Raw genomic sequence first — 23,043 nt, forward strand, 5'->3', positions numbered from 1 at the left:
TGGGACTTGACTCGGACTTGAGGACAAAGACTTGGGACTTGACTCGGACTTGCAAAACAATGACTTGGTCCCACCTCTGGTATTTAGAGGCTATGAAGTCAGGATAAAAAACAAATGATAACATTTAAAAAAAAATGGGCAATTCTGGAAAATACAAAGATGGACAATTGTTGAGTATCATTATTTTAACACTCATAGTCCTGCGTAATGTAAATTAGAGGCGCCCCTCTTGAAAAGTCATCCCTGTCGCTCTCGTTTGGAGTAAAGTTTGGATACATGACCTTTGTCTGGAACCACAAAGAGCCGGTTCAAAAGACAATCAGATTGTCTTGAAAACTGTCTGTGATGTTTTGTTGTGTTCACAAACTCTTAACTTGTGAGAAGTAAAAACTTTGCACTTCATTGCTGGTGTATGTGCATAATTTAAAAAAAGTTGTTTCTGTCAGAAACTGTGGTCACATGCTTTGTTTTTCATGAGTCTACTAGAAAGCAACTTGAGGACAACATTACTTAAACATGGCATCATCAGCTGTATCTGTTAGCTAAAAATGAGTGTGATGAGATTGCAGGCGGCCTGTACTTAAGGTCATGAACTGCTGGCGAAATGTGTTTTAATGAGGTCATTGCGATCTGTCGTGGTCATACAGACTCCGGCTTTGACTGCCTCATAATTAAAGCAGAGGGTCAGGGTAGGGCAGTAGTGGCCTACAAAAAGAAAAAAAAGTGAAAGATCTGAAATATTTTTAGCTCTAAAGATGAGGACTGGAGTTTATCCTTGTAGTTAATGTGAGCCAAGGCGCTAATAGGAATGTAAAAAGGAAAAAAAATGATTGGTTGAAGTTAAGCATATTTATCAGCCCTATTAACATTTAAACCTGCTCAACGTTTACTATAATGCTGGAATCTAATCAGCAAATGACATTAGCTTCATATTTTTGGACGTGGTCAAGGTGACTTGTGAGTATCAGAAAAGGAAATGAAAGCTAATTTAAACGAATTGAGATCATTTTTGATTTCAGCCCAGAAAGGTCCATGTTTTTATGTATCATTCTGACCCAATAGACCAGGCAACATTTTCTAATCTTCTCCTGTCCAATTTTAGTGAGTCCTTAGAAAGTGGTGGCTCAGTTTCCTCTTCTTATCTCTGACAGGACTGACACTCAGCATTATCCTCTGCTGCTGTAGTCCACCTGCCTTAAGGTTAGTCGTGCTGCGCATTCAGAAGTGGATTGCTGCATGCTTTGGTTGTGAAGGCTAATTATTTCATGCCTCTTTCTGTCATCAAGAGCCAGTTTGACCCTTTTCCTCTAATCGCTAACATCAAGAAATCACCTTTCATCTCCATTCTAATATCCAGCTTAATCTTCAGTAAGTCTTCCTGACTAATATTTCAGTTAAAATAACGCCCTAAGCAGCCTTCTTGTAAGTGGTTCCTAACGTTTAAATCCTTTAGCTCAGGAGTGTTGAACTCGAGGGCAGGTTGTTTATCAGATATTCCAGTCCTGCCTGCTACTGATTACCTGCTTCAGGTGTCCTTTTTTTTGGCTGGATTTTTTTAAAAAACAAGCAGGATTCTCACCCTTGAGGACAGCAGTTTGGCATCTGTGCATTTGCATTAACTATTGTAACTGCTGTCTTAAAATAAATCCTTAAATGTACAAGAATACCACGAAACATTATTTGAAATCACTTCCCAAAACCCCTTAAAAATGTTATATTTTATTTCTGTGTTCTTTTTACATGAAGAAATGTGTTTAAATTTTTTTAAATGCAGAGAAAAAGTGGACAGAATATGGTTCCTAATGCATTTTAGAAGCGCACATCATCATTTCACACAAATTCATATCTATGATTTCACATCAATATATTAATTACATTAAGCTAAATAAAATATATAGGGTTAAGTACAAGGCACTTGCCTGAGCTTGGTTGGTTAACAGCGTGAAAATGACCTTGTTTTGTCTTTACTTGACTGCAAAATACAAAATAATATAAATCTTTATAAACTCACTGTTGACACAGAACCACAATAAAGCCATTGCTGTCAAAAGACGCAATCTATTTTGGAAGATTAATAGAAAATCTGTTTGGAATTTGCTTCTTCAATTGGGATGAATTTCAAAAATGTGTTTACTTTCTCATTTTATTAATTTATACTAGTCACTTTACATTTTTGCAAAATGAAATAGTTCAGGTTCCAGGAATTATTTACTGTGGCTTCTCTTTACAAAGTTCACACAGAAATGGATCTTTATTTTGTTGAATGGAGGAAAATGTTGATTGAACATAATCTGATTGCATTTTTTAAAAGCAGGCCCTAATATTAGATAAACATCTTTAATATAAATAAAATATGTAGGGATAATCAACAGCATTTGCCTGAACTTGGTTGGTTGAACGATCATTTTTAGAGATGATTTGTGAACGTATTTATTTTAATGGTATAACAAGTGGGATTTCAGTTCTCATTTTTCCCTGTAGACTGCTAAAAAAATATAAAATCAGACTTATAAATCAAAATAAAGTATTTTCTTAAGTAACATGTATTTCTGTTTTTTTTATTAGCTGCTTAAAATTCCAAGTTCCCAAGGACAAAGATGGGGTTTGCCTGTTCACTGTAACCGTGCGTCCCGCTTTATCCTCCTCACCACGCGTCAAAGGAGTTCTTTCACAAAGTGGATAACACCGCCCACCTCAGATGACTAGGTGAACATATACAAGTCACAACGTAAAATTGATCACGTGACAATGGGGCAAGAAAAGAAGGGGAAAAAAGGAACACGTAAATGATAAACAACAGGAATATTCTAACTTTTCAGTAGGTGACATCTTGTTTTATCACACATTGTAGCGCTTTTGTCACAACTTTTAGGCGAGGAAAGGTTGAACGGTAGCTCCACCAAAGTAGCTGAAAACGTAGCAGCTAGTTGGCACACAATAGGACGTGTGTGTGTTTTTAGCTTACACGGGCGTTTTTAAATCGTACGTCTAAAAGGACATTTCCTCCTCTTTTTTTATTGGTCAAAGATTTGTGAGTTTCTTGTTCTCGTCGACTCTGAATCATCCATCCAGTCACAGTTAACACGACAAAGTGAGAAGGTTGGGGGGAAAAGGGAACAACTGATGTGGAAAATATTTGTCATTTGGTTCTAAAACCGGACAGTATTGTCGGGTGCTTGACGTATGGATAACCAATAAGGTTTACGTGTGATACAAGCTGTTCTGATGGTGTCTATTTGTGAAGGCAGACGGAGGATGAGCTGAGATTCCAGGTGGGATGAGAGGACTCCTCTGTGATAAGTACGTGAGTAGCATAAATCCTACTACGTTTGCTATTTGAGGAGCATGTATAAAAACAAAATTGTACACTAAACAGGTGGATAACATGTTATATTAACTGTTTTTTAGCCTGTTTTATTTTTATGTTTTGTTTACAATAACTCATTCTCTTAATGTTTGAACATATCTAATCAGCAGTAAAAAGTCAGGATAAAACAACTAATTTTCCCCACAATTCAGTTTAAACCTTAATTTTTGAGTCACAGTTTTGTTTTGGTTCGTTCTACACTTGCTGACCACTTTATTAGCTACACCTTGCTAGTACCGGTGTTGTGCCAAGGTAGTTATCCCTAACAGAATTTGTGTCCTCTGCTAGAAATTGGTAGCCCTAAGACTCCTGGCTTGTCCAAATATTTTTGACATAATTATTAGTTATCCTTTAGTAAATGCTTATAGAAACGGGTCCCTTAAAAGCCAGCATGCTATTCTGACACTCTTGGCTATTGTTTTTTTTTTATTAAATGGTGACTTTTGTTTTTCTAGGTGAACAAATAAAGGAAAAGATGAAGCTGAATGAACGCAGTGTGGCACACTATGCCACCTGTGACTCACCGCCAGACAAAACAGGCTTCCTCTTCAAAAAGGGAGAACGAAACACCGCTTATCACCGGCGCTGGTTTGTCCTTAAAGGGAACATGCTTTTCTACTTCGAGGACCGTGACAGTCGAGAGCCCATCGGGGTCATCGTTCTGGAGGGATGTACGGTGGAGCTGTGCGACTCCATAGAGGAGTTTGCCTTCGCCATCAAGTTTGATTGTGCCAAATCTAGGGTGTACAAGTTGGTTGCTGAGAGCCAGGCATCCATGGAGTCTTGGGTGAAGGCGCTGTCAAGAGCCAGCTTTGACTACATGAGGCTGGTTGTGAAGGAGCTTGAGAGGCAGCTGGAGGAGATCCAAGAAGCTGCAGGGGGCGGCGTTGGTGATGGGCAGCAGGGAAGGCTCAAACCATCCCCGCTTAATCAAATGGTACAATCCAGGTCTGCCTCATCCTTTCTATCATCCTCTGCATCTTCCTTATCTTCGTCGTCAAGTACCCCATCCATGACGACCCCTCATATGGCTCAGAAAAGCCAGCAGGAAGAAGTGCAGCTCATCTCTAGGGGTTCCAGGGAGAATGGAGTCATATGGACTAAACCTCTTGCCTCCTGCGCCAACGGCTCTGGTGAGGGAACAGCATCCTGTGCAGTCTGGGAAGGCTCTGCAGATTCTGGGGTTCCACCAGTGCCACCTCGGAGGAGAGGAGCATCACTGGAGAGTCCAGTCTGCCCTGGCACCGGCTGCTTTTCCAAGCTTCATGACTGGTATGGTAAAGAGGTAATGGAACTGAGAGAGCAGTGGCTCCAGAGTCAGTGAAATCCCACAGGAGGATCGTCATTTCTTTTTTATTTTTGCTTCAGTTTACCACTTCTTTCAAGTCTCAAAGCTGCACAAAACTGTCACAACATTCTCAGTCGACGGCTTAAACTTTATACTAACATTCATAAACACGTTTTAGGACTTATTCCAACTCTTGTCTGGCACAAGAGAACAAGTGTGTTCTGAATTTTAAACTCTTGATATTATTCTCAATTAAAGAAATGGAAATTGTTCCACTTTTCTAGTTTTTAAACACTTGACAATGACATGTAAATATGTACTTAAAGCCCCATTTAGATCATCATAAAATAATTTTCAAGTAATATGTTGCAGTTTTTTGCCAAAATCTGAAAAAACCCATATAGTTTTCTAGGACATAATTTCTCCAGGGCAGCAGCTGTTCATTCAAAATTCACCTCTGAGTTGTGGGTTGGACTGTTGGTGTGGAGCAACCACACCCCCCTTCCCATCACTCATCCGTTTACATGCACACTTGCTCTCTTACAGCCCCAAACTAAAATTAGCGTTGCAAAAAAAATGGCGAGCAATATCTGAGCTATCCAGTACAATTTTGATTTAGCTCGAACGATTGTATCTTCTACGTCACAAATACAATCTTCTTCAAACTACATTTTTTCAAATGCTCCTGATTCAAACCAATTTGAATAAAGACATACTCAGAACTGCAGTTTTAGGATTAGATTTCTTAATATATGTCCTCTATCACCAGAAAAATGCCACAAGAACATGTTAAAAACACGATTTTCATCGGAGTGAGTAAGCCTTTTATGTCACGTAATACTTTATCCAGGCACTTGTCATCGGCTTGATTACAACAATGACCTTATAACGAGGTAACCCGCAGAACTCAAAGCTCTACATACGACCTGACATGCTGCTGCACGACTGATTTTTAATTACCAAAAAAGGACACATCACACCACTGTGCAGATTCCTGGACTGACGGCATACGGCTCCCCGCATCAGATTCAAAGCCCTTTGGCATTTTCTGCAGGGTACCTGAAGACTTTTATCCAGGTCTGCAACCCTTCATGCTCTCTGAATGAAAACTGATGGTGCCTGCAGGTTCATTATGATTCTGCTTTTTTGGAATTCACCTGGGATAAAAGCTTCTGCTAACATGCTGCTAACTGACTAAAAAAAATGTACCGGTATGTACAAAAATATTTACACAGGCTTGCAAATTGTTAATAAAATCCATTGTAACTGTTGGAAAAACATATTGACAGTGTTCCCACCTTTTGAACACATTTAGCCTCATCATTCTAGCTTGAGGGGACATCTTAAAGAGAATTTGAAAAAAAAAATAGAAAAAGTTGTTGCACAAAAGACATCTGTGTGGCCCAGGTGGCTTGACATTTTACCTCTTATTCGGTGCTGCTTAAGACGTTCCGTCTTGGTAATAAAAACGTTTCAAAGCTGAACTCGATGCATAAATAAGGAAGTCAAATGTTTTCAAGTCCGATCAAAAGCCGGAGCTCTGGCTTTTACATATTTGCTGTAATGTTTGGAGAACCTTAAGTTCACCTTTCTCCAAACACTAATGTTGGAACATCCTCTCCACAGTCCCCAGAGATCATGGTGGAAGCTAGATGTCAAGCTCCAAGCAACACACTTTTTATTTTTAGCTCCTGTGTTAGCGGCCATGATGTCGGGTCGTTATTGCCCCCCGTGACCAACATTTCCCTCTGTTCATACGAAGTTTGTCCTTGAATTCACAGACCAACCACTGCAATAGAGATATATGCAATTAAAAAGGCCTGTTGCTTTTGTGTCAATGTAACCTGAAAGTTATTGAGAGATGGAACTCACTGTGAACATCTAAACTCATGATTGACTTTCTTTCCTTTGCTTTTCTAATACCAGATTATATGTTGTTTTAAAATATTTTTATATTAAGTTTGCATAATTATAGGTGTATTCGTGCCTTCCGTTACTTTTTCACTGCTAATCTCGGTACAATCTTATTTTGATAATAGCACTGGTTCACAGTGCAATCATTTCTGCCAAACTTTACGTGTGCACAAAACAAAAACTTGAAAAAAAAAAGACTAAAAGGGAGGCTTTTTCAAGGCAATCCTTGTACTTTTGACATGTATTCTCAAAACTGTTGTATTACTTTTTCAAGACAGTTATCAATAGTTACTGACCTACAGAAAAAAAATGAATGTCTATTGTCTAAAAATAATGTTTGTTGTCCTGAAGTACATACAAAAATGATTTTACATTCGGACATTTGAATGTGTTAATGTGCTAAATTGTCAAAATGTCTTTTGTACTGAAATATTTTTTACAAACCAATCAATAAACCTTGTTTAATATCAAGTAAAAAAGTGTATTTTTTTATATTTGTGTTGTTTTCTATATTGTCAGACAATAGGTTTGTTTTGGTCATATGTTCTTCCTCAATTGAGGACTGCTCTGCAGTCTGGCGCTCACCAGGGGGCGCTGGACGACATATTTTGTCTTGACTGACTCATCTTGCAGGAGACTTGGTTTAAATTATTTAAAATATGTTTTAAAAATGTAGTTTTACCTTTATCTCAATATTCATAATTAATAACTTACATTTGCTTTTACAGACCCAACATTTTACAAGTAAGTCATACATAAACAATGCACAAATGTGTGTGTTTTTTAATGATAAATGTTGCTTCTATTGCCAATAAATTGACAATATTTGAGGTAACTTTATAACTTGAGTTTTATTGAAGCGCAGGTCATGACAGACCCCCTGGCTCATTTTTAGGCTGATTTGCTGTGTGGTGTCTGTTCGTGGGTTGTCCAAGCCATTTTTTACAGCAGGAATAGGCAACTCCAGGCCTCGAGGGCCACAGTGTATGCATGATTTTCAGATATCAAAGCTCTACTCATGACTGATTACCTGGTTCAGGTGTGTTCAGCCAAGTAGAACACGGCAGAGCATGGCATGTTGGAAAGCATGCAGAAATGCGGCCCTCGAGGCCTGTTTTACAGCAGTGACTGCACAGTCTTCCTGAGGCATTGTCTTTTCAGGACCCTCATTTTATAGCCTGCAACACCAATAGATGTTTGAAACTTGCCCTCCAGTTTGGTTTTTTGCCTCATTTAATTTTATGGAACACCAGCCTAAAATCTCCATATTACATAGGGCAGGGGTCTGCAACTTTTTACGCTAAAAGGTCCAGTTTCTTACAAATTAAGACCCCACCATTGAGAAAAATGTGCATTGTTTTTGTGACCATTAAGCCATTAGTTTGTAAAATTTAGCTTTCATTTATTTACATTAATTACGTTAAACTGATAAAGAAATATTTTTCTAAATATCTTTTTTTTTTTTTTTTTGACAGCAGCACAATTTCCTTTCAAAATAAAATACACCATGTATCACAGAGGACACAGATCTACTGGAGATTTACAATTTTACTGAATGAAAAAAGAAATAAGGCCAAGTCATGCATATTTTCTATCAATGTGACTTGGTGAACCTTCATTCTTTATTTCTTTTTAATAAACGTGCAAACTTTTTTGTTGATTTTTTAGATTTATGCATGTAAATGCAATTCTATACTCCTAAAAACTTTGCTTCTGAACAGCAACACTGTTGCAAACAATATACATTCAGATCAATTGAAGGCTCTCCAGGAACAGACGCCTCAAGCAGCAGCTTACAGGTGCAACAATCTGACTCCTGAATGGCCACATTTGGATAATTCAAAGTTCATATTAAGAATCAAAAGCAACAGAAAAATTAGTTTTTTATCAAAATATTTGTCAATGAATACAGCTCATCCTACAAATGCATACTCCTCACAATATTGATACAATTTTAAAGATAAATAAAGTGTCATTTTTATTACCAATAAGTATTGCTACAACAAAGAAACTACTAACAGAAGTTTCCATACTTAAATATAAGAAAGTGTAGGTATTAGTGGGTTGATTGTTTAGTTTAGGGTTGTTTTAAAAGTTTAAAGCGTGTTTAAAAACTTTAACAAAGATTAATCTGATGCAATATGAATATTACCACAAGATGCGGTCAAAATAAGTTCACTTTCTGGTTGAAAAGTTTCTTTCAGCAAGACTTGGCACTAAAAGATGGGACGCTTTCTTCATCTTTCACATTCCGTTCTTGTCCGGGAGGCTTCCAACAGTAGTTTAATACACTTCCTGTTCTGTAATTTCAAAATAAAACAAATGTTTACGTTTTGACTGAAATACATTATTTAGTGTGTAAAAGTTATAATCCAACAAATGCCCATTTTAATTAAAATAGTGATCACTTTCAACTGTAAATTGTATTTTTAAAAGCTGGGAGAAAATAGCGTAAGTTAGGTAGTCTAATAGGATTTTTAAGATTTTAGTATTCGCTAAAATGCATTTTACATAACAGTACACAACATTTGCAGATATAAAAAAATGAGATTTTTGAGAAATTAAGGCAATCCATGAAATGTTAGAAGACTTTAAGAGCCATTTAATAAGATTTGTGCATTTAATGTTTCATTTTTGCTTAACTTTCTAATCGGTTCTGCCACTGAATCTGGCAGCTAAAGTTGTGACTACATACCTACCAAACTGTACGTCTCTTATTTTGAAGAAAACAATCTTACCGGAAATGGTGTTTACTAATCCCACCATCTTTACCAAACTACCACAGACTTGCTTGGACCGCGGCAGTTTTTTTTCTTTTGACAGCGGAAATGAGCAGTAGCCTCTTTTTTTCCGCGTCAAGTTCATGGCTGAAAGTTTCTTTTCCTATTTTTTCGCCGAGGACCAGTCGCATGCGGTCAACATGAGCGAGAAAACAGCGACCTTTTCGGCGTGCTGCTCTTGCTCGGATGTCCACTTATATCTGCTCTTCACCGACGTCGCCTAGACTTACTTTTGATGCTTCTCAACACATTTCCGTTATGCGAAGTCCAACTTGGTGGTTAGTCGACGTGCTGCGGTGGGTGCCCGTCCGAGATAACGGAGAACGTGAGTATCCTGTGCAACACAAGTCTATCCCTGTTTAAAAAGCTTGTGCATTAGCTAATTGTTAGTGTGTGCGGATTAATCCCTTAAATTGACCGTAGTAATAAGGCAGTCATCTTATCAAGCTGTAGTTAAAATGGAAACTGCGGTTGTCCAGAATAATAAAAAAAAAGTGCCTGTCTGAAGTTTAAAGGGTCTTCCTTCTCTTTTAGAGTAGTTCTTGCGCAGAAAAGTGAACTTTTTTCTGACCTTTTGAAAACATTTAGTGGCTCTATCTTTTCTGCTTGGTCTAAATATAGTTTACAGAGCACGTGCACGGTGGAGCTAAACGGTGGACTGAGTACGAGTGAACTTGTGAAAGAAGGTAACAAGTTTTAGGTGCAGAACTATCGGCGGTCACCATGGTGATGACGCAACCCTAAACCCCGGGTTGCATTTAGGAAATTATCCTATCACCTGAACCTCGTGGAGATCACTTACCTGTCCACACATTTATATATACTTTAATAGCAATTGCAAAACTGAATGTGTTGTTGTTATTGTATACAAGGCAGCCATTAGGATTGAGAACAGCAACATGTGGGAAGCAGGTACTTTGTTTCGATGTGAAGTGTTATGTGTCAGGAAATCAAAGGTGTTGTGGAGTACTATATCAAGTTGTGTCTCCTGGCTGTGTGTGTTTTCAAAAACCTGCTTGTAGTTTAAAGTTTGGCCTTTTGTTGTGGTGGTTTTGTTTACATTATTTATCTCACAAACCAGGTTGTCCCAAAGTGCTACACAAAAAGCAAGCAAAAAAGGCATCAAACTACTTAAAATGTGACTCAGTCCATATTGTTTTTAGATGTCCAGGTTATTATAAATGGATAATAACATAGAGATTACATTGAATAATTTTTGGTGTCACCTCATATGCAAAAATCTCTAAATGAAACTATTAGATAGACATTAATCATCTACAATCATGTCGATTTTTGCATAAACCACTTTATAATAATGGCTAATTTGAAATCCAGATTGCACTGTTCTGTTATAACATGTAGACGAGTTACTTGTGCATTTAGATTGATTCATTTTAGAGATTTTCTACGTGAAAGTTAGTTGACTTCCATTGTTTCAATACATTTTCAATGGGAGTGTCTTGCATATCTTTCCAATCTTGTTGTAATTCCAACCGTTTTATGCAAATCAAACTTTGAAGCTAACCTACGTTAGTAATAACAACGTGCAAGTGTTGCTGTTTAGTGTGCTATTTACATTGTCAAAGCGTAGAAAGTAGCTACATATTAGTTTTATACATTCCTAGTTTTGTTTGTTTATTTTGTAGCAGTTGGTGGGTAATTTTACACCTTCAAATCTCACCTTTAGACTTTTTTTAGGGCCAGGTAATGTTGACTAAGCTCAAACTTTAAAAACAAAGGCATTAGGAATCCTATTTATTTACCTATTAGATCACTAATGTAAATGTTTTATCATTTTTTAACTATTTATTTGGTTCATAAATACTATAATTTCCCATAAATGTAATCAGATGTGATCTTCATAGTGTCAGTCAAGGATACAACCCAATAAATTATACATTTCACACATCCCTTTTCTGCTAAAACCAGAGGATTACATTTATTTTCTGCACCCGGCTGAGATTACCATTCTATTATTTAGAAATGCTCATCACACCTCAAGGCCCTTTAAATGTGATAAAATGCGCACGTCTTCAAGTTGTGGAACTAACTGATTGTGCAATTAAGGATTTGTTGCTGACAGATGTGCCACTATTATCGCCTTTCAATGGCCTTTCATTGCTGACCGATTACCAGTTGATTTATTCAATAACAAGAAAATCTGAGAATTTTCTCTAAAGTGTTCTTTCTTGTGAATCTCCTTACTGGTGAGATTGGGTTATCTCTTTAGTCAAGTTATACTCCGGCCAAAAGAAACAAAGAAGACACTGTTCATAACTGTGTAAATCACACATGATGCAGTTATACTCTAATAATTTAACAACCCCTTTTATTTTAATGCATTACCCCATTAGAGGAGTATTTCTTATGACAGAAACGTCTCTGTAAAGCTTCAAAGTTTCTCCCCTGATAACAGCATGACACTTCTTTAGTGAGATCAAGATTTTCTCCATTTGATATGAATATATGCTTGGTGAATTTAATCTTTACCTTTTATCTCGAAATGTTTCCTTGAAAGCAGCGATTGCGACTTTTTTTTAGTGGAACTGCTGTGCATGCATGCATGCAAGCATGATATCAGTCGCACAAAAAAGCAAGAAGTCGCCGACTTTGCAGCCTTGCCTATCAGTTGAGTATCGGACAATGTCATGGCTTCACGTCCTTTACCAGAGATGCTATCAGACGTCAGCTTTTCCGTTTCCTCCAGGGGTTCTAAGAAATCAACTGATGAGACCACGAGAGAGGTCTGACCCTTCGGTGCTCCCTGAGGAGGACAGGGGAGGGTGAAGGAGGCGTAAGGATAGAGGAGCCGTGGGAGATAACAGATGGGGGTCAAATTCTTGAAAGTAAGAAAAAAAAAAGACAGAAAGAGCATGCAGATCAGTGCAGAGCGTGGACGGAAACCAAACCTCAATTTGTTGACGATTGAGGCCTCCTTTAGCTTTATACACACTTTTGAGCAGCTGATGTTTATTTGTAGGACTTGGACTGAAGGACATGTGGCTACCATATCCTAAAATCTCAGCTTTAAGCCTGAATTGTCACCAAAGACAAACAGATTTGATAGAAGTTGAAGCTCTTACCTGTACAATGTTTGTGCTAATGTTCAGGGGGAATCAACATGTTTCTCCTGGGACTATTAATTAGAGCTTTAAGAAGATCTGTGTGTGTGTTTGCCCTAAATGCACCCCTGTTGTTATGTTCAAAGAATGTTGATTATAGGCCTAGTATGCTTACAGTATTGCAAGTATGTCACAGATAGTGTGAGCAGGCATGTGGGCTCTACTTTTCCCCCCAAAATTATAGTAATACTTTAAAAATACCCTTTTTTTACATGTTTTTGTAGGTTCCGCAAATACAGAACAAAGCAGGAACATCTACATGATAAAGTTAAATATTTTATATAAAGTAGATAGAAGTTTTTGTCAACTTATATAGTATTAAATGTGTTTTTTCCCATCTGAAAGGGAACTGAGGTCCCATTCCCACACAGAACACCCTGTTTGCATCAGTCTGCAAATATGTGTTGCGAACACTAAAACAGAACTTTCTGCCACAGAAGAACAACTTTATGGGGTGAAATTTGTTCATCAGAAAGGGGTGTTTTGTAGAAACTCCTCGCGAGTTCAAATGTGGAAAAACGGATCGCTGGAATAGCCTTCCGGGAAGTCAGATGGCTGCGGATGATTCACAGCAGATCAGTGACTGAAGAAGCCCTGGAACAGTCTCGGACAGTTATTCACACACACTGTAGTATTATTGCACATCGTAAACATTGCCATCCGACTTCTCAGTTCACACTGAATCAGAAACGCATCTGAAGAAGGAATGAGTCATTCATGAAGGGTTTGTGGATTTCAGATTTCAGACAAAGATGTCTGTTACACTTTTTTTGTCACGCTTGAATGCATGAATTGGTGAATAGTATTGATTTGACTCAGCCTAGCTGCAAATGACAAAATATTGTTTGACATTTAGAAACTGCAGTGCTGGTTAAGAGTTCCTTTCAGCTTTTTGTAGCTGTGATGCTGAAAATATCCTTTTATAGTTTGTATTTCACTTTTTACTTGATGCTCTGCAGACTGCATTTTTCCCCAACTAAAATTTGAGTAATCTTTTCTTTTTTTTTTTTTTACTGATCAAAATTAACTTTTTATTTGTTTATTCTTATTATTTTCATTGTATTAGTCATTTATACTGATGGGCAAATTGCAGAGCTATTGGCATTTGTTTTAGAGATATGGTCACGTATAAAATGTGTGTTGGGGGAAGCAAAAATAAAAAGTTTCTGTTCCTTTGCATTTCTATGACATTCAAACTGCAATCAGAACATGAACTGTCGGCCATATTTTTCCAATTCGTGGTTAACTTGCAGTGCGCTTGCTTGTGGTTGAAACAACAGATTTGATTTTCTTTGTCTTTACTTCTGTATAAATCAAAACTTTTGTAATTTTCTTTGTGATTATGCGTCCTAATTCAACCCCCGTTCAGTTTAAATAACTAAGGTAATCCAATTCATTAAGGTCGAGGAAAATTGGGTTTTTAACGTGTTCTTGCTGCATTTTTCTGATAATGGAGGACATATATTAGGGAAATTAAGTATAAAATTGTGTTTCAGAGTATTTCTCATTGTGAATCAGAAGCAGACAAAAATGCTGTTTAAACAAAGAGTGTATTTGTTCTGGTTGGGCTGAAAGCTCTCTGCTTGTTCCACTCTGATACATCCGCTGTAGATTACTAGATCCATGTACATCTTTGTTTTCCTCATCCAAAAAATGTACAGCTGGATAACTCTGATGTTGTTAGGTTGGGGTTGTGAGTGGCTGTAAGCTAGCGGGAGAGAGAATGGGGGTGTTGCTCAGCGCTAACGGTCCCGCCCACCACTCTAATGATCTGCTGCTGCCCTGCAGAAACTAGAAAACTACAGTTTTTTTTTTATTTTGGCTCAAAATGACACGATTAAAAAGCCACTGGGAAATATTTGGGAGATGATCGATGTTTTTCCTTAAAAGGATGTATTCACCTTCCTAATAGAAGCCCTTCTAGAGATTAAAATAATTCAAGTTTTTGCTCAAATGAAGGTAAATAATCCCACAAACCTTTTTTTTTAAACGCAGTGGGATTTTTGTGTTATCACAGACTTTTCTTGGCCCTGTCCGTTCCCAGACTGCAGGAAACGACCACAGAGTGGTTTTTTTGTGCATCTCAAGAAAAGCTGCATTGTGTTATTGTTGTGGAAACATGAGACTCAGCTAAAATATTTTTTAGCCAAAACAAAACCCCGTGTATTTGTGTATGTATGCAACAAAGAACAACATGTGTGACACAAAGAGAGGTATTTACTAAAGTTTCTGCGTCATTTGGAGTTTTTCAGAAGGAACCAGTAATATTAGGATTGATATATAAAGCATTATTTTACCAAACTGTGAGTTTTTCTCCAAGCTTGTTATTCGTGCTTTAAATACTAAAAAAAAAAAAAAAAACAGGCAAGAAGGATTTTTTAAGTCAATAGCGTTCATGTGTAAAGTTTTTATTGGATACTTTGTAAAACAAAATAATTTTAACAGTTTTTTCTTTATAAGTAGAACTAATTTGGCTGTTACATTGACACTTAAAAGTCTTTCCGTGTTTCTTCAAATAATTTCAAGATGCCTCGTTGCCTGTTCTCTTCTTTCCTTGGATTAAATGATGGCATCCTCACGATACAGGATTAAATGGCAAATTTATCTCAGGTTTCAGGGTTCACTTCACCCTGTCTGTGTGCGTCTCACTTTCTGCTCTGTTTGTTTAAGGTTTGTTCCTACTTATTTTTACACAATATTAACCAGTTACAGTTCGAATTTTCTTTGGACCTCAATATTTTTATGTATTTTACTGCACTATGCCGTACTCATGTTTAAAAGGTGAAGTCAAAGGATAGATGAGTTCATGCTTACAGTCAGTTCTGTTGGACCCGACTAACCTCACAAGCCTGCTGATACGTTTGTTGAACATTTAAAAAAAAAAGAGTAATGGATTTGGATTCATACAAATGTATTAAGATTAAGATTAAGAAAACCTTTATTTGTCCCACAATGGGGAAATTAATATTTCTTACTTGTGTTTTTCTCGATTCACTTTCAATAATAGCATTTTTAAGTTTAGGATTACTTTGTAAGAGAAAGTCAGGTAGGCTGCCACAGTTTTTTATTTTAATTTGGGGTTTTATTGACAAGAAGTGACAAATGTGCACAAGTGTAAGTCAGAACCAAGGGAAATTCAGAATGACTTGCTTCTTTTAATACTTATGCAGTTCTCACAATTCACAGCTACCCAGTTTCACAATTCAGGTGTTTTTGATCAAAAGTATTCTAATTTTAGTTGTCAGAATTCTTTTTCCTCACCTAGAAACATTTGTAACCTCTTTTCCAAGTGGTTAGGAAACAGTCTGTTTATGTCTCCAGACCTCCTGCTCCACAGCCATGCTTTCCAGCTCCTTCAGGGGAAGTCGGAGGCATTCTCTGTCCAGCTGCGAGATGTAATCTCTCCAACACGTCTTTAGGTCATTTACAGGTCAATAGTGGGATAATTCTGGAAACACCTTCTCTGGAAGGAGTCTTTACCAAATGGCCAAATCACTGATGCATGAAAACACATGAACATTTTTGCTGAAATGCTTTAACTCCTTTAACTCCTGTAGCATTTTAATCCCAGCAGTGGACAAGATCAGCAAACTACATTCTCTAGGGAGTCTCCATCTGTTGAGCATTTCATTCTTTTGTTGTTGTTAAGTTTTAAACATGTTCAAAAACTTGAAAATTGAAGGAAAAAAAACACATATTAGTGTCATGCCCCATCGCAAACATTTCTTGATTTGGTTTCTACAAGTTAAAAAGATAAAGAAAAGCTGTTCAGTTTTTCTAAAAATTTTGGCACAAAGCTCAAGTGTACTGTCCAACACCCTGTTGTACGCTTTACTGTGGGAACAGGAGACTTTTTATCCCACTAGTGGGAACATTCATTCTTGTCTCTTCTTTTGTCTCCCACCTGGACCACATGTGTTGTTCAGTAGTCTAGACTTAAAGTCTTAAAACTGGATTTGACATTCCACTGGGATGACATATAAGACCGAATCTGAATTCTTCCTCTATTCCTACGGCTTCTCCCTACCCCAACATTTAACCCTTCAAACGGAGAGTTATGGAAAAAGTGTCTTTAAATTAGGACATCAAACCCTGTGATCCTCCTGCTGCTGTAGAGATTTTCTCAATGACCCACATCTTAGTCAGATATCTCCAGAATCTTCCAAACATTTGCCGAAGCTTGAGTGAGTTTAGGCATGTTTCCATTTTCAACAGGCATTTTAATTTTTTTAAAAGGAATTACAGTAGTGGAGTTATTGTTTTCCTATATATGATTTAGATAAGATATGTAGCATATGGAAAATGCATTATTATTATCGTTTTCGTAACTCAAATTAGACAGACGACTTTATTCATCCCCTATCGAAATTAGGTTATTACTTGTAGCCTTTAAATGCCCACTTTGGTCATCTTTTGATGTATTGCAAAAGCACATCAAAAAGAGTACAAAAGCGTTACCAATGGTCTTCTCATTATGATTATGTCATTTTTGACCCCCCCAAAAAACTATTGTTTTCTTGGACATATTTCTGCAGAGCGATAGTAGTTCACTAGAAATTTGCCTCAGAGTTGTGGACCTATTGCTGAAAGCTCGGAGCAGGTCATAAATAAGCTCTTTTTCCAAAGATTTTTTTGTTTGCTCCTGATTCACAAATATTTGAATAAAAAAGCAATTTTTAGCTAAATTTTCTTAATATATGTCCTTCATCATCAAAAAATGCCACAAGAGCATGCTAAGTATGTTTACATCGGAAGTGGGGTCATCTGGAACCCACAAGACAGCGCGCTGAACTTCTTCTCTTCAATGATTTTTTTTCTTCACTGGTGTCTGTGGCAGACATGAAATCCTGTCCACCTTTGTCACGGGAGGGATCACACATCAATATGAGGGTGGGGTCATCTGTACCCCATAAGATAGCACAAGGGTTAAGAACACCAAAACCACAATTTTCATTTGTCTTTAACACAATCTCAGAATTTCAGTCCAATGACAGCAGTCTATGGTGGTGCACTTTGCATGTATGGATTAGTGTCTTTGGTTTTGTGTGCTTGTTTCTGCTTGCCAGGGCAGGGCTTCCTGTGGCTGTGATTGCTTCCCAGCCAGAGCAACCTTTGGTCTCACTTGCTTTGTCACCTGGACTTTCAGCCTGCAAACCTGGCGCCATCTCCTCTCCTTTTACCTCCCCATCCCTCAGCCCGTCTGGTCCGACACTATCTCGTTCTCTTAATCTCTGTGATCTTTGTTTTTCTGCCTCCTCCCCTTGCTCCTTTCTGAAATTATTGTCTCCTATTCTTCTTTTTCTCGTCAGCCCCATTCTTTTGTTTAACCCCATCAGACTGGCACAGTCACCAACTCTCTATGCACGATAAAATGATCCATTGCTGTTTCATTCAGTGATTCAGAGGATTAGAATTCAAACGTAGTAATAAAAAACAGTTTTTAAGCTGGGTTCTGTGATGCACATGTTTCTGGATTTTTATTTTCTAATCATTACTTTTTTCCACTCCAGTTATTACAGGAAAAGCTGGTGTGTTTGATGTCTCAGTGAGCCTTGATGCCGTGCAAATTAATTGAGTCATATGCAGTGGATTGAATTCGACTGATGTCTGCAACAAGGCAGAGGCTATAAAAAGCCCAGTTGGATGTAGCTTGTTGTAAATTGTATTTTACCTAATGAGTAATCTCAATTAGGAGCATGTCCTGTTTTGGCAGAAGTGAACCACTAAAGTGGATGGGGGTGTAATGTGTGTAGAGTCTCAGCTACAGAAGAGTAAATAGGAATAGTTACAATATACACCTTTTGTAATGTCAATACAGGGAGGTTACCTTGTGAAAATGAAGAAAAAAAAAGTACGGTGGAGTGTACATTTCAATTTAAACAGTAATAGATTTTCAAATTCATTCAGAATGATTCTCAAATAGTCATTAAATTTAACTAAAAAAAGGCAATTTCATTTGGAAGATGGTGGAATAATGGCTTAATAAAGTAAAAATATCTTGTAGGTATTTTCTAACAAATTATAATTCCATCAAAATTTTGAGTTTGATTACTTTATGGTGGCCAGAATTTGCTTTGTCAAATCCTTTAAGGTGATGAATGTGCCTTCTGCTATTTAGCATCAACAGTTTAAGCTATTTACTGTATATGAAAACTGGACTGAGTGACCCCTCCCCAGTCGCGTTCCAAACAGGAAGTACCTGCTGGTTCAGAGAAGCCAAAATCCTGTAGACTTCTATTGAGAAGTAAACAGCTATTACTCAGTCATATTTTTCAGAATAGCCATTCTTGTTCTAATACCTTTTCCAACATGTTCTTGTTAACTTTTCTTTCAGTAGTGCAAGTTATTCAAGTTATAAACTGACCAGTTAGATACCTCAAAGTATGTGGTATCAAGACAAACATTCTCTCACTTTCAAGCCCACTTTCAAGTGTTGGGGGCGTGGCTTTCCAGTAAATTCACTCCTGATTGGCAAGAATGGTTGCCATAAAAATGTTGACTCAGAAAGACTCAACATGACATCAATCATATCACAAAAAAATGGTGACCGAATTGACTTCCCTGAAACCAGATGTAAGGCATTTTCTATGGGTGTCATCACACTCAGTCAATCTAGTTTTGATATACAGTCAATGGTTTTGACAAGTGATCAATTGGTCACAATCTTTTTGAAAGATATCCAATCCAAACCATATCATTAGTTATTTCTTGTGTGTATGCAGTTAATAAGACACAAAAACATTCCCATTTTGACTAGGATGAGTTAAGTACCCAAAAAAAAACAAAAAACACAGACACTGGTAGCTGAATGAAACATGAGTCACACACACAGGAAAAAAAAATGAAACTACCACTGAAATAAACTTGCATAATGTCTAATTAGCCAAGAAAATTGGTTTTCATGCCAACCACTACTCCACTCTTTGGCACTGCTACAAATAAATTGTCTTTAGTTTGGCCTGTTGCATGTGGACCTTGTATGGATAAACACACAAATGTTAATTTCAGACCATACAGTTTTATATTAGATAAAAGAACTACACTATTCTCCTCTTTTATGGAAATAGACCAAAATAGCTTTGTGCCAACACAGGCAGTCTTGCTAATTGGATCCTAAACAAGCCCTTATGACAATACTGAAACCAAGGCCGAATCTGAATTATTTCCCTACGCCTTCTCCCTACCCCTACATTTATCCATCTAAACGGAGAGTTATTGAAAAATTGTGTTTTAAAATTCAGATGTTACTAACCCTCAGCCTGGTCAGCTGCGTTACCGCATAGCTGCCAGCGCTCGGAATATACATAACATCAGTTTCATAGCTTTAAAGAGTCTTGCCAAAACAAAAAGTTGTTACTTACATTTCAATGTAAACTTTTGTGCTTTAGAGAACACCCTCATGAAGAAATACATTTCTCTGCTGCGGCACAGCTTGACACTAGAAAACCCTCCCGGCAGAGGGATACGTAGTCTTAAGTCTCTATCTCTTGAGCTCCAAATGTCCAAGAAATGTAGGGGTGGGGGAATCTGTAGGGGTTGGGGAACAATTTGGATTCATCCTAATATTACGTTTTTACCAGCATTTTGAAGTAAATTAATACAAATCTGACAACAAGTTGGAAACTTGCTGGTGGTTGGATGGAAGGCCAGCCTCTAATTCTCCTGGTGCCATTGGTTATGACAAGATAATAGTTTATGCTCTGTGTCTAGAAGTATCAACCAGTCCACATGAATGCAGACTTCTGCAGCATTTTACTCTGGGGAATTTGAACAAGATATTGTGTTCAAATAACTCGTCTGCAGTTAACCTTAGACACCACAGGAGCCTAAATCACCTTTGGATTAGACTCATCACGCAGTTTGACAGTTGCTGCCTGCTATGAATACATGACCTGAAAGTTTAAAGACCACATGCTGGTGTGTGTGTCCAATGCACCAAACAAGATTTCCCAACTGGGGACAACAGGGAGCACATGCTGGTGTGTGAGAGCTGATACTGGGCTTTGGAGATATAAATAGGACCACCCTGCAGTTGGCTTCCACCAGTTGCAGTGATAAGCATCTAAGGGTGTAAGACCCCCTAGTCTGTAGATTTTAATTTATCGGTTTGTACTAAAATACATTTCCTCTCTCTTCCTCTTTTTTTTTTTTTAATGTAATAATTTTTCTTAACAGTGACATGTTGGCAGTTCTGGTTACGATGAAACTACATTTGGCTCTGCTCCCAGTAGGCTTTAGCCAAGACGCTGCTCTCGATCTGCAAGCTGTCCCATTTCTGGTCTCGACGTTCAGTGGGAATAGCATACCACAGCATTCCCTAAGGTTAAATTAAGGTTGTCTTACAAACAGACTAAGCGAGATGACATTTGTCATGAGGTTATTCAAACCCGCAATATAAATTCCCTTTGAAATTCATAGATTGCAACTTTTTTCTCTCCTTGATTTAGATAAGTTTAGGACAGTTCAAAATAGAAAAAATATGTTTTTAAAAATGATTTATTCTTTCTCAGTGTTTTTGATTATGGAGTTGGCCTGTAACATCCACAATAAATGAGATTCAGGCATTTTTCTTTTTGGTTTTCGGATATCCTTTACATATATTATCCCTAGGGATCAATAAAGTATTTACTAATCTATCTTTTTTACTGTAAATGCAACTAAAGTTCAAAGTGGTATGTTCTGATTGGTTGTTGTGCATAATAAACAAATCATAAAAAGAAACGTTTAAAGTCCACTAGTACATTTTAACTTAATTTTTGCAAAAATATTAAATATATACATATCATATACATGATTCACATTTTCAAAAAGTGTTTTGTCATTTGACTTATGAAAATAGTGGTTAGTTAATGTAAATGTGTGTTCTGGACACTAGTGTGTTGCAGCCAAAAGTGTGGATGATGTTGCAGAAGTGCTGCTAAATTTCATTAGGGTGGGGGAAATAGGCAAAGAAAGCAATCAGTGTGCAGGGTAAATGTTTCTCAGAGAAGAATGTTGGCACTGGAGATAAAGAGAAGAGAGGAAGTAATGAGTGAGGAGAAGGAAATACAGAGGCACGAGTGTTGGCTCTTTTCAGCGCAGAAGTATTCTCCATTTTCAGCATGGCCCATTTAGGTTTTTCTATGTCATCTCTTCCTAAAAGCAGCAAAACAATAGTTTATAATAGTTATAATATTATTGTTTCACTACCATAATAGTGAAGCAATAATATTGTCACAAAAGCGGCCAGTTCAGGGTAGAGTTCCTGGACAAGAACAGAAACAACATTGTGTTGGAGCTTTGGTGTTTCCCTTCGGGCTTCAATCGAGGTAAAAGAGAAGGAAGCGTGAATCCACATACATCTGGAGATCCTCACAGCCGATGAGGGAGTTGCTGGATGCTAAAAAGAACCCTGGGAACAGAGATGACCAAAACCCCAGAGGGATCTAGCTGGAGGAAGCGTCTGTATGTGCGTGTATGCGTATGTGGATGTTCTGTAGTTAGTCAATGCTGAGTCATTGCTGTGCTGGTCAGGCAGATAGAAACATCTTTCAGGGGGGGCCATATGTGGGGGGGGGGCATAAGGTGCGTGCACTGAGCATGCTCTGAAAAGTACAGGAAGGGAATTGTTGTTGTGACAGGACACATGCAGGAACTGTGGTGATGCAATGTTTAGTGAAGCTAACTTTCATGGCTTTTCTGACGTTGGTGTTTCCTGCATGCATGGTGGTCTTCCCCATGACAATGCAGTCCTGCTTGCTCCCAAATTGAACAACTTTTTTTTTTTTTATCTTTAAGCATTATAGCTCAGATCACAAAAAAGTGTTATCTATTAGATAGGAAAACATATTGATCCATTTTTGGCCAGATCACAACAACTCCCGCCCCCATTTTTTGTGGCTTACTTTCTACTGTTGGACCACAGTCTTAGACTTCCCCTCCCTACTGATGTACACACGCCAGTATGCACGCACATTTAAGCTTCTTGCATTTAGAGTAGACCTTTGTGCTGGAATGGAGGAAGATGGTATGTACTTACAGACCATAATGAACGTCAACAACAATCACTCTTTGCTAATACCTTTCATTGTTTGATTAACATTCTTAAAATGTTGTGTTAATCCTCCTGACTCAGATATAAATGATCAATCTGTGATTTAAATTTTTTTTTTTTTGGTTTTGTTATAATTTTGTTTTTCTTCTTTTTTCTTAAGTCCGAAGATCTTTTGCTCTATTTCAAAAGTGTTACCAGTGGGCTTTTTGTTATGATTATGCCATTTTTAGGCAAAATAATAAAACTTGTCATTATCTAGAACATAGTTACTGCAGAAGGACAACAGTTCATTTGAAATTCACGTCTGAGTTGTGGACAGGACTGCTGGTGCAAAGTAACCCTGCCCCTACTTCCTGTTCATCATCCATCTATTTATTCTCTCCCACTAGCTTACAGCCCCTCACAGCCTCAACCTAACAGTACTGTTGCAACAAAAATGACAAGCAATATTGGAACTATCCAGCTGTACAGTTTTGAGCCAGATGCCAGCGCAGACAAGGATAATAACCATGTACATGGATCTAATCATCTACAAGTGG

The 23,043-nt window shown here is 37.6% G+C and overlaps 2 protein-coding genes across 12 annotated transcripts in view; both read left to right on the forward strand.

Annotated features, from left to right (window-relative positions):
- The first annotated feature begins 6 nt into the window (after positions 1 to 6).
- pheta1 (PH domain containing endocytic trafficking adaptor 1) lies at positions 7 to 6,814 on the forward strand. 10 transcript variants are annotated; one of them, XM_024275673.2, is made up of 4 exons: positions 7 to 1,200; positions 2,566 to 2,706; positions 3,245 to 3,300; positions 3,823 to 6,814. In XM_024275673.2, the coding sequence occupies exon 4, from the start codon at positions 3,843 to 3,845 to the stop codon at positions 4,689 to 4,691; it is 849 nt and encodes a 282-aa protein (XP_024131441.1). In that variant the 5' UTR covers positions 7 to 1,200; positions 2,566 to 2,706; positions 3,245 to 3,300; positions 3,823 to 3,842; the 3' UTR covers positions 4,692 to 6,814. The 10 variants fall into 10 exon arrangements, with proteins under 10 accessions (XP_024131441.1, XP_024131447.1, XP_036069477.1 ...); XM_024275679.2 differs by having other exon boundaries at positions 7 to 2,706; positions 3,245 to 3,304; XM_036213584.1 differs by having other exon boundaries at positions 7 to 2,706.
- Positions 6,815 to 9,341: 2,527 nt separating this feature from the next.
- Positions 9,342 to 23,043, forward strand: part of sh2b3 (SH2B adaptor protein 3) — a 44,140-nt gene continuing 30,438 nt past the window's right edge. Inside the window, exon 1 of one of the 2 annotated variants that reach the window (XM_024276027.2) lies at positions 9,342 to 9,674. The gene's annotated coding sequence lies outside the window, so the exon portion shown is untranslated. The remainder of the gene's footprint in view (positions 9,675 to 23,043) is intronic. The other variant, XM_024276026.2, reaches the window with a different exon arrangement.

This window comes from Oryzias melastigma, linkage group LG9 (genome assembly GCF_002922805.2).
Source record: "Oryzias melastigma strain HK-1 linkage group LG9, ASM292280v2, whole genome shotgun sequence".
Lineage (NCBI taxonomy): Eukaryota > Metazoa > Chordata > Actinopteri > Beloniformes > Adrianichthyidae > Oryzias > Oryzias melastigma.

What these genes read in the sequence shown, in the direction of transcription:
- pheta1 (XM_024275679.2), top strand. Translation starts at nt 3,843, where the DNA reads ATGAAGCTGAATGAACGCAGTGTGGCACACTATGCCACCTGTGACTCA.